Consider the following 12,219-nt stretch of genomic DNA (forward strand, 5'->3'; position numbering starts at 1 on the left):
TACCGAGCCGAGTCGTACCACGCAGTGGAAAAGCGCCATTAGATACATACTGCGGTAGTAAAAAAATAAATAAAAAATTATATGATTTAGGTACGCAACATTGCACGAACAAAATGTTTCAACACGATTGCAATGTGATTTTATACAATAGTAGTTCAATAAACAAGAAGTTAAAATTAAGTGCCTTACATTTTAGACACAATATTGACTGTTTTTGCTAAATTTTGCGGATGAAAATTGCAATCGGTGCATCTCTAGTTTTGCCCAATGTTTTGTTGTTGCTATTTTTTCTGTCCAGGATGTAAAAATCATACATGTGATCACTTAAAGTAACAGCACACCTCTCTTTAGAAAGACAGCTTTTCAAATAAGAGAGTTTGGCTCTTCTGAGATGACCAGAGATTGCTGTTATCAGTTCGTTTATTTCTCGTGATTGTTGAGCTGATGTACTGTGAATGTCCTCCTATGTTTGCTCCACGTGTCAGTTTTTGAACGAATCAAGTGAGTCAATGATTCAGTAACCTATTCATAAAGACGGTAGTCACTTGCCTCGTTTCTAAATGAATCATCCATTTGAACGAATCTGTTGAATGAAAAACTAAATGACTCACTCATTCAAACGGTCATTTGATGCCACCTACTGGTTTGGGTTCATATTTAAAACTATCATTGCATTTCTCCCAACATTTCTTATTTGTGTTAAAAAAATATTAAAACATTAATCTTATAAAATTCTTTATGCATTTGAAATTTCTTGCAGTGGAAAAATTTGAATGATAACAGCTGACACATTTAATAAGGTTAGTGAAAAATTACAATTTAAGAAACAGTGGGAAATGACATCTGTTTTGTTAAATAGTGCAGCAACTCCTTTTCAGTTAATTGTTATTTCTACCTTTTTTTTCTAGTCACAGAGCACTTTATTTTGAGAGTTGTTTAAGTGAGAGAACAACTGTAACTTTATCCAGATTGGGGGAATTGTAATGTTTAATAATTTTTTTGTAAATATTTTTATTTTTTTTTTGCATTAAAAAGTATAGCTTTTTGTTTGTATATGCTGTCAATTATAGTTTTTAGAAAGAAAATCGGAATCGGCAAAAATCGGTATCGGCAGGTCACACTTACAAAAAAATCGGAATCGGCCAAGAAAATTGCAATCGGTGCATCTCTAGTTTTTTTTGGGGTCGATTCAACTGGTAGATTAATATAAACAGTTAAAAAGATTTCCATGTTAGCTGTTTTGAAACATTGTTTATTATGCCTTTGGTTTAACAGGAATCCAGAGGTTCTGGAGACATTTAATTTTTTAGAAAATGCTGACGATAGTGATGAAGAGGAAGAAGATGAGGGCGACATAATGGAGGACGTGCCTGACAGGAGCGATAAACGTAGAATAAAAAAACATAAAATTAAGGTGTGTAAAAATTTGAGTAATAATTATTTATTGTTCTCGGTATATGATTGTTGATGTAATATAGCCTATAACGATAACTTTTCCAGGTCGGAAATGAAGGTTTGGCTTCAGACTTACCGGATGACCCTGACACAGAGGAGGCACTCAAGGAGTTTGACTTTTTGGTAAACGCGGAGGATGGAGAAGGTGCCGGAGAGGCTCGGAGTTCAGGAGACGGCACAGAGTGGGGTAAAATAGTGCTTGCCAAAATCATAGACAAAATTGATTTTATAATCATTAATCATCGTGGTTTTTATGGCTGCTCGATTCCGTTACAGTTTAAAAAATGTAAATAGATAATTGTGACTTTTGGTCTCACAATTCTGACTTTACTTCTCAGAATTGCCAAAAATGTAAAAAATTTGGGGGGGTTTTTCTAGATTTTTTATTTTTTTGCCTGAATTGTGGAATAAAAAGTTGCAATTACCTTTTTAGTTTTTTATCCTGTGGCGTAAACAAGCTTCTACAGATTATAGATCTATAATGAAGTAGGGCACATCTCAAAGGAGCGTTTGTTTGATGATTGAGCAATGACTGCAGGTCTATTATCATGTAGGGTTAAAATAAGGCCTGCAATTAAAGTACTACTTCACCCAAACTAGAATATTTTGTTTTCATTTACTCGCCCTCATGTTGTTTCAGCTCTGTGTTTTCTTTCTTCCACAAAACACAAAAAGACATTAGGCAGAATGTCTATGCAGATCTTTGCCATAGAGTTAAAATGAATGGAGATTTATACTGAATCCAAAAAGTACATTAAACAGCACCAATAGGACATATAGTGCTGTATTTGTAATAGTCTGTTCTATTACAAGTTAATAGCGTTTTTATTGACTTATAATTTTTCTCTCTGCTGTCACATACACTATGGTTCAGAAGTTGGGGATCTGGAATTTTTTTTATGTTTTTGAAAGAAGTCTCTTATGCTCATTAAGTCTGCATTCATTTGAAGAAAACAGTAAAATGTTATTAATGTGAAATATATTGCTTAATTTAAAAATTACAACTTTCAGCAACCATGACTCCAGTCTTCAGTGTCACATGATCCTTCAGAAATCATTTCTTATTATTATTAATGTTGAAAACAGTTGCTCTCAATATGTTTGTGGAAACAGTAATACGTTTATTTGATAGAAAAGTACATAATAGAAAACTGAATAGAAAGAACAGCATTTATTTAAAATAAAAATTATTTGTAACAAATGTACACTTCAATTTAATGTGTCCTTGCTGAATAAAATCTTACTGACCCCAAACTTTTAAACTGTAGTGTGTCTAGACGTGCATCAACATGTGAATAATGACTTAAGCCAGTTGCTTACACAAAGCTGTCATATACGTCCAGAATACTAGGAATATAAGTGGTACTTCCTTAGTAAAAATCACTACCTACTTTCAGTCTATGAAACGAGCTGCTTGGCCATTCTGCAAGTTTTTATTAGGTTTCACACACACAGCACAAACCTCAAAAAGTATATTTTTGAGTGAACTATTTTCAACGTGTGCCTGCATGTGCATGCGTGTCCTTTGTATGTGCTTTGTGGCACACGCTAGCCCTGCGGTAGAATCTTAATTAGGCTAGTTTCTGCATCAGCATTCCTGCCAGCTTCCAGCACGGGAGATTCTCTTACTGCTCCGACCAGAGCCAGCTGGGTCAAACACATCAGCTCATTACATCCATCACACACCCTCACTTCTGCTTTCTTTATCTCTCACTCTTTTGTCTTACTCTCTTCTGTCTGTTCTGACCCACTTCTAAACTAAGGATTATGTAAATTAGGGCTGGAGATAGAGAAATTGTCACTGATGAAACTTGAAAACAATAAACATACGACTGCACAAAATATATGGCTTATCTGTGTTCAAGCAATCTTGGGTATTTTTATAAGGAATGTATATTTATAATGCAATGCCAATCGACATAGCCTTTATCACTGTATATAATTCTATCATTCTGTAATATGAAACCACGTCTGGTCACAAAACGAAGTTATTTCAACCACTCGACTATGTTATTAAGTTAATTTGGAGAAAAAGCATGTCAATAAATATCTTTGTTGGATAACAGGTTTGTAAACAGGCTCATACACATGCAAAATTGTATCGCACACTTGCTAATGTACAGTAGTACATTTATTTAAGGCTCAGACCGATTTTTTTTTTGTCGCACTGTACAGTAAATCCCTGACCAAACCAGTTCCAGATTGTAAAATAGATCAACTCCTCAATTTCACATCCGCCTCGCTCCGCACTGTCACACACAGAAATATGTCAACAAATAGGCTCGTTATATCGCGGGAAGACTAATTCTTATCGTGGGGAGAATTTTTCCCGGTATATCGCAAACGATAAGATATCGCCCACCACTAATGTAAATGTCACCATAAATATGACATGTATTTTTGGTAAAGAGGCACATATGTGAAGTCCGTGTCACCCTTAAATCAAGACATTTATTACCATAAACGCTCTGTATATTTTCTTATCACTGTATCTATTAGGGTTGCACAGTGTATTTTATATAAAAGATAAAAATATATAATATAAACAATTACTTATTGAAGCACTACAAATTGTATTTAATGAAACATTTATTAAAAAGAATAAATATTTCTAACAAATATACACTGGAAAACAATGGATAATTTTTTTTTTTTATATATATTGCAAAAAAAAATAATAATTGATTATTCTACCTCAGTAATTGAACCAAAATTGAGGTTAATGTTTACTTACTCCATAAACTTACCCGGTTATGCCAAATAACCTGCTTTTTGGGATACCTCATAGAGCAACCAGAGGCTAGTGTGATATTAAAGCCAAAATCTTGCTATTGATCCAACCCATATTATTACTTTAGATGTATGTTCTGTATTACACCCTCACAAAACGGTTCAACTGCTGATGTATGTGTTTGTTAAACAGTCTTTTTCTTAAGCCCTGTTTTTCAATCCTAAGGTGTGGCACCTTGTTTACTGGGCCCTTCTCTTCTCTTTCCTATTCTTAGCTGAGCCTCTGCCATTCACGCCTGGTGGGGGCAAGTCCTTTATCATGGGCTCTGATGACATGTTGGAAAGTGTGCTGGGCCTGGGAGACCTCGCAGATCTGACTGTGTCCAATGACGAGGCTGAATACAGCTATGATGTAAGTACCCCACTGCTCTTCTGCTTTAATAATACTATTCTGGCATTAATAAATAATAGACTCTACTTTTAAAAAAATGGTCTGTTCCATGCTCAATTTTTAAATACAGTCTACATTTTGTTAACCAGTTAACAGTTATAAAAACAGCCGGTACTGTTTACTCAAATGTCATGTACTATATTAGCTTCATTCTGTATAAAGGTTACAGAGGACCGAAGTTGTCCAAGCCGGTGTGGTTTGCTGTGCACTCAAATAGGACAACTATCCTAATGCCTCACAGTCAGTCGACCTGCAATTTCCAGGTTTCATTTCACAGTTGTTAAAATGCCTCTACAACGACCCTTCCCCCCACCCTCTATTTTTAGCTGCCAGCCAATAAGGACGCGTTCAGGAAGACATGGAATCCCAAATATACCCTGCGAAGCCACTTTGATGGAGTGCGGGCCTTGGCCTTCCATCCTGTGGAACCGGTGTTGGTCACCGTCTCAGAAGACCACACCCTCAAACTGTGGAACCTCCAGAAGACAGTTCCTGCCAAAAAGTAAGTGCTTGCTGTGGCTTTCCAAGAATCGCGATGTCTTAGGATTGCTTTTAATCTTTAAAATTATGTCTCAAGAAGCACATTGATTTTATCATGCAACATTATTGTTTCAAACAAACTGCTAAACAAAGTTTCATCTTGCTTTGCAGAAGTGCCTCTTTTGATGTGGAGCCCATATACACGTTTAGAGGGCATATGTAAGTATTGATTTCATGATATTGACTTTTTATACTTTTTTTTTTTTTAAACCTGCCTGTCAAACATTTCAAAAATGTTAGCCTCCAAGATTGACAAATAGCCATTGGTAAGCAGATTTCCTTACGAGAGCAACAAAAATGGATGCCGAGGTTGTTGTTGTCATTCCAGTTTATCCTAAATGTGTTGAGGAGAGTGAAAGTGTTGTGACAGTGTGGACAATACTGTACATGTAAGCATTGCCACAACCTTATGGGTTCAGAAAGGTAGCATTCTCCTGGCCTCTGCTAAGCCCATCCATGATGGTTACATGTGATCCATAACTCCAGAGGATGTTCCCACAACACACCAGCCAAAATGTGCATGGTGATGTTAGATATTTAAAGATGCATTCACTAAGTTTTTTGTTTGCCCTTACTCATGGCTGTGCTCTAATACTCTATACTGACACCTACTGGTCCGGATGCTTTAAGTTTATTCATTTCTGAGATTTCTTGCCAGAGCTGTCATAGCTGTCAGAGCTTTTGCTGTCATACTACAAACATTTGTGTATTCAATCCCAATGGTTATTGATATATTGTTGGTGGAAAGCAGTTTGCTGCTGCATTACACTATAAACAGTCTAGCTGCTTGAAGTCCCAGTATATTTACTCGTTATTATGGTTAGTAATAATGTAGCTGGTCAATTGCATGACACAGAGGATTGTCATGTGATGCCAACCTGATGCAATAGGGTCTGGCTGCAGACATGCACTTGCACTCTCAGACTTGCACTCTCAGACACCTGCACTCCCGCAATTGACATCACTTGCAGTCTTTCTTTGTTTAATTTAATTGATTAGTTATTTTTTTTATTGAATCTCTCAACATTTTACACAAGTAGCCAGGTGGTGAAGACAAGAAAAAAAGAAACTAAATCACGAAGTCACTTGCAATCGCCGCTTGCACTCTACTTGCAATCCACACGAATCGTTCGTGTTGCCAATGGAGACAAGACGCTGTGGTGGTTAAATGATTAAAACTAATTTAGTACTATAACATACAGGGTACTGCACGTCATCTGTAGGAGAAAAACGTAATGCATTAAGTCATATTAAGTGTGTTTTTCAATGGGAGGAAAACGCTTAACGAAAGACTTTGCACATTGCGTTCATATTCTGCGGCCACGGATTTGCTATGCTATTATTATTGCTATGCTTTCTGTTGTTTAATAGTGACACTATCAGGATGACCCTTTTTGTAAAATTCACTGTTTTTTTTTTGTTTTGTTTAAAAGTATGAGGTTGGTAAGATTTATTAGTCTTTTAAAAAGAAGTCTCTTATGTTTACTAAAACGGCATTTATTTAGTCCAAAATACAGTAAAGCCGCTAACATTGTGAAGTGTTACAATTTAAAATGTTGTTTTCTTATTTTATATATTTTAAAATCACACAATCGTTCAGAAAATATTCTAATATGCTGATTAGCAGCTCAAGAAACATTTCTTATTGTTATCAATGTTGAAGTTCACTGCTTCATATTTTTGTGGAATCCATGATACTTTTTTTTTTTTTCAGGATTCTTTGATGAATAAAAGTTCAAAAGAACAGCATTTATTAGAAATGCAAATATTTTGTAAAAATGCAAAAGTCTTTCAGTTTTGATCAATTTAGCGCATCCTTCCTGAACAAAAGTATTCATTTAAAATAAACGCAAAATCTTGCTGACCCTTTTTGACGACTTTTGAAAGGGAGTAAGTTTTTTTTCAATTTAGTAAATTTGCATCTTAATCTTTCCTTTTCTTCTCCAATCAGGGTTCACGGCCATAACAGCAACCAACCCGATTTGGTTGATTAAGACGCGTCTACAGTTGGACGCCAGGTAAAGTGGCAACAGATATGTGACATTATGTACAAGTAGATTGTTTGATTAATATCCTTAGTGACTGATTCCTTAGTTACAGATTATAGTTTTAACATGATCTAATTATTCATGATTCCAGACTAAGTTTTGTATTTGACTCACTTAAGCGTGTTTTGTTCTTCACAGGAAGCGCGGGGAGCGTCGCATGAATGCTTTCGAGTGTGTGCGGCGTGTGTATCAGACGGATGGGCTACGTGGGTTTTACCGCGGCATGTCTGCGTCTTATGCAGGCATCTCAGAGACCGTGATTCACTTTGTGATCTATGAAAGCATAAAACGGCGTCTTTTAGAGGCCAAAGCAGCAACGCACATGGATGGGGCTGAGGACACTGCCAAAGACGCATCGGACTTCATGGGCATGATGCTGGCAGCCGCCACTTCCAAGACCTGCGCCACCTCCATAGCCTATCCACACGGTGAGCATGTGCTTGGGCATTTTCCCATCAGAGCACCATATCATCATAAAATCAGCATGAAACGTCATTCACAACCTATTTTACTTCCATAATGTGACCCCATTCAAAACGTTTGAATGCTTTTATTAAGCTAGGATGCATTAAATTGATCAAAAATGACAGTGCAGACATTTACAGTGTTTCTGAGGGTCTTAAAGTCTTAATTTACCGTATTTAAAGCCTTAAACAGGTTAGAAATCTGAGCAGAAAGTCTTATTTTTTCTTGTCTTCACCACCTGGCTACTTGTGTAACATGTTAAGATATTCAATTTAAAAAATAATTAATAAATTAAATTAAATAAAAAATAAAAAAAGACTGCAGTGACGTCACTCGCGGAAGTGCAGGTGTCTTGAGAGTGCAAGTCTGAAAATGCAAGTGCATGTCTGCAGCCAGACCCTTCTCACCTGATGTGCTGCCCATAAGGGGGCGACCTGCTTATTGTAGAACAGTGGTTCTCAATCATTTTGACTCCACAGTTGTCAATATATAGTCCCATCAGGATAAAAAAATAATAATTTACCTATTTTACCATGTTTTTATTTTTGCAATTTCTACAAAAAAATAATTTTAGAGCTTGGCATAACAAAAAGTATATTTGTTATAAAAAAAATGGCCACTGTTGAAATGAGCATTGTGAGAATCGTGGGTCTTCAAAAGCAAAAAAAATTAATATATATATAGCTGCATGCAGCAATTATGGGGCCAAGCCCATTATGGCCATTTTTGACATATTTGAATCTTAGATTTTATTTGGATACTTTTAAACAATGTATAGTTCCCATTAGGCCTGGGCGATAAATGGAATCGATATTTATCGACGGTACACCTTCTTCGATATCGATAGAAAAAATGTTCGATATAGCGCACAATATAGGCACGTGCTATGAGTGACGCAGACAGCACACACAAACACGAACACATGCTGAAATGAGTGCTGTGCCTGCCTGTGATGAGGAGATTGTGAATAAAGAATGAATATTAGTCGAATTTAAAATAAACATTTGCATTTGAATGTTAGGTGTGCGTCAGGGTGCGTCATCAGTGGCGCGCGAGATGTGGTGATGATGTAAGTGACGTTGTTGCATTTTAATGTTTTGTTAGTCTAGCCCACGAGATGCACCGCTGTGTTATGCATTCAAAATATTAGAGAAATATAGAAGCTCAATGCGGAGAAGATCTTGATTAGGTTAAAACCGAAACCAAGCCATTCACACAGAACGCATATTCAGCGCATTTTTAGACGGACAAATATGACTGCTGCACTCGCGTCTCACAGAAGAGATGTATAGAAATCCATGCAAAGTTAAAACAGTTTAAACTTTTAGAAAACACGTCACGAATTTGTGGAGGGATAATTCCTTTTCACTGCGTATCATATGTTTTTAAATGCAGTCTGTGTGAATGGCGCTTCGGTTCTTTGGATTAAGCAATGCATAAATACATGATGCTGTTTTGTTCATAATTGGTTATGCAATTTACGAAATTATATTTGATTTTTATGAGTTAATTTAGACGTAATGCACGTTTTTATAGAGTTACTTCCTTGCGTTGACAATTTAAATGCGCTGCATTATTTTGCTCATTGCGCCCTCCTGTGGCCTCGGGAGACAATTAGACCTATACAATAAAGACCTATTTAATCTGCATATAAAACATTAGAAATTAGATATTTGTTTAATTTTTATTGTGTTTGATTGTTAAAACAAAAAACATTTGTTGTTTGTCTCAATAAATTGTGTTAATTATAAATACAGTGGTTAAATTAAAAAAAAAAATTCTGTTGCTTTTTGTTTTAAAAAAGGTTATAAAAATGTCAATAATTATCGATACCGAACAATATGAAACATTATATCGTTGATACATTTTTTTAGCTATATCGCCCAGCCCTAGTTCCCATGGTTAAACACTTGCTACACATTGAATTTGTAGAAAATCTTCAAAGCTTTAGCCTTTTGATTTACACAGCATGCCGCTCATGCACTGTAGTTTGTTTAATTTTACAGAGACTTGAGTTGTCAAAGGTAGAACTGCAGCAATTGGCTCCAAGTGACACAACATTACACACAGTTATATAAAGTTGTACTACACGGGATTAGAACCCACAATCTCTGGGTCAGGTGCCTGCAACTCATTTCATCGTGCCACTGAGAATACGTGGGTTTATGCAGAACCTGAAGCTCCGTAATTCAAGTGACAATCAACTCAAAATTAAGATTTTGTATATAAATGCACCAAAGGTAGTATTTATTAAGCTCAGATGAGATAATACTTAGAAAAGCACTACATCTGGAAAATAAGTAACTTCAGCATCATTTCTTGCCACAGTACCTATGATGGTCTGGGAATATGCCACACTGGATTCAAACCCATGGCCTGAAAGGTTCGGGGGCAGGTGGCTTAGCAGAGTGTGCCACTCAGTTGACGCACATTCAACGGGCTGATGAGGAGAGGTTTAGGTGTGAGAATGAGCTCCCAAAAAAAGTTATTTAGCATTTTAACCAGAGTAATATGCAAAGTTAAGTTAATGGTAATGCAGCTTATGATTAACTTGACAGCTAAAGAGTCACATTAAACAGCATAGTAACTTGTTAGCCTGTAACTTATTAGCATATTAAGCTTAATAGCATAAGACAACAAACACAGCACGGTCTACTTTAGAGAGGTATTTCTTGGGAATGGTAGTGAATATCAAAAATATATTCAGTTATTTCTATGTGGCACGGTCCAAAGATCATACGATCAGATTTTGGACAAAATTGGGCAAAATTTGTAGGAGGAGTAGCAAAAAAACTTTTTAATTTACTTCAATATGGCTGGCAAGCACATTCATGGAAAATGACAAATTAGACATCGTCAGAATTGGCATAACCCAGAGAATGAAATTATATTAAAACATCATTTGGATAATAAAAGTTACAAGTGTTTTTGTAAAAAATATTATATCTCTGGAACACTAGGTGGCACTGTATTCAAACGTCTCAGGTACCTCCGGGACAGGCCACTGATGATCCCAAATATATGTCAAATGGTTCAAAAGATATAGCAATTTATGTCAAATTTCAAAATGGCGGACACATGGTTTAGCATGGCAAAATTGATATCCTCAGATTCGGCATGACCCAAGGAATCCATAGTTAGTCAGAAAATCATGATCTTTGTGTCTGTTCAAAAATTATAAGGTGGTGGTGGCGCTATAGAGTTGGTCTTAGAGACCCCAAAGTTGGTCAGATCACTATTCATGGCCATCACTACATTTGTGCCAATTTTCATAATTTTCCTGTTCTGTTCATAGGGCTGCCATAGACTACCATTAAAGAAAAATAATAATAAAGAAAACATTCAGATACAATAGGGACTACAGCCCTTCGGGCTTGGCCCCTAAAAACATTTGCTGAGGAGGTGAATTAAAAAAAAAAAAATATTTAGATTTGTTATTTTAGCTTATTTTAATACTTGTTTTGTCTTATTTTAAAATCATTTCAATAAATAGCTTTTTATAGAAGACTTGGATATCTTTGTCTCATGTGTCAGGATACATTATTTTGTTCAAAAGGGCTTTTTATTTCTTTAGGGTTAATTTTTTTTTTAATTGGCAAAAGTGCACCTTTCTATGTCATAAAGCTCTTGATAAGCTTCTCTTCAGTCATTGCTGTTGTTTGGAACTGGATAGTGAGTGTGTTAAATGAGGGCACATGATATTTACACTCTTAAGATCTCGGTCCTGTCCCGTGAGCATGTGTGGTCTACAGTTTCACTGTTGTTGCTCTAGGATGTTTCCACATCACACATATAGCTGATCAGGGCAAGACTTTAACTAACAAAAACTACTGGCACTGTTTGACTAAAATATTGTATTACTGTTAGGGCTGCACGATATATCGTTTCAGCAGCGATATTGCGATGTACGCATCCGCGATAGTCACATTGCAGGATGTTTGATGTTTAGTATACTGATCGTTATATTTATACTGATCGTTTTCTTTGCTCACACACAGACACTGTCTCTACACCGGATGCGACAGCTGTCGTGTTGTGCCGCCCAGCACCGCAACAGCTATAGTCTACTCTGGACGTGACAATGCGACCTTTGCTAATCATTTGAATTTTGTGCCAGTACACCATAAATAGAACAAGGCATGAGTTTTGTCGCGTCGCACCGCGCCGCTCGCATCCGGTGTAGACACGGTGAGAGCTGCACATGAACACTGAATTCTATTTGTGCCTGAAATAACACATACGCACGAAATTGTCAAAATGCATGTCTCTGCAAGTATCCCTGTAAACACAGTTGCTTATGGTTAACAGATTTTAACACAGATTTATTAGATTTATACAGTGAAGACTATGCAGTGTTATTTTACATTTGATTATTCAATTTCTGTACCCGAATACTGTTAGACTTACCTGAAAAATATAAAGCACCGTTTATTTCATTTGTATCTTTGTTCTATTATATTTATCTATGCTTGTAATTTGTTTATTTTCTATGCTGATTTACTTACCTACAAAATCACCCCAATCATTGAT

General features: G+C 36.2%; 1 protein-coding gene across 1 annotated transcript in view; it reads left to right on the top strand.

Annotated features, from left to right (window-relative positions):
- The window catches only part of LOC107697713 (striatin-3-like), a 30,564-nt gene that overhangs the window by 15,641 nt on the left and 2,704 nt on the right, over window positions 1-12,219 (top strand). The window contains exons 6-10 of the mRNA XM_016498529.1: window positions 1,276-1,414; window positions 1,501-1,642; window positions 4,461-4,597; window positions 4,963-5,138; window positions 5,288-5,335. Coding sequence (XP_016354015.1) covers window positions 1,276-1,414; window positions 1,501-1,642; window positions 4,461-4,597; window positions 4,963-5,138; window positions 5,288-5,335 — 642 coding nt within the window. The remainder of the gene's footprint in view (window positions 1-1,275; window positions 1,415-1,500; window positions 1,643-4,460; window positions 4,598-4,962; window positions 5,139-5,287; window positions 5,336-12,219) is intronic.

Source organism: Sinocyclocheilus anshuiensis, unplaced genomic scaffold, assembly GCF_001515605.1.
Source record: "Sinocyclocheilus anshuiensis isolate Anshui unplaced genomic scaffold, SAMN03320099.WGS_v1.1 scaffold446, whole genome shotgun sequence".
NCBI classification, from domain to species: Eukaryota; Metazoa; Chordata; class Actinopteri; order Cypriniformes; family Cyprinidae; genus Sinocyclocheilus; species Sinocyclocheilus anshuiensis.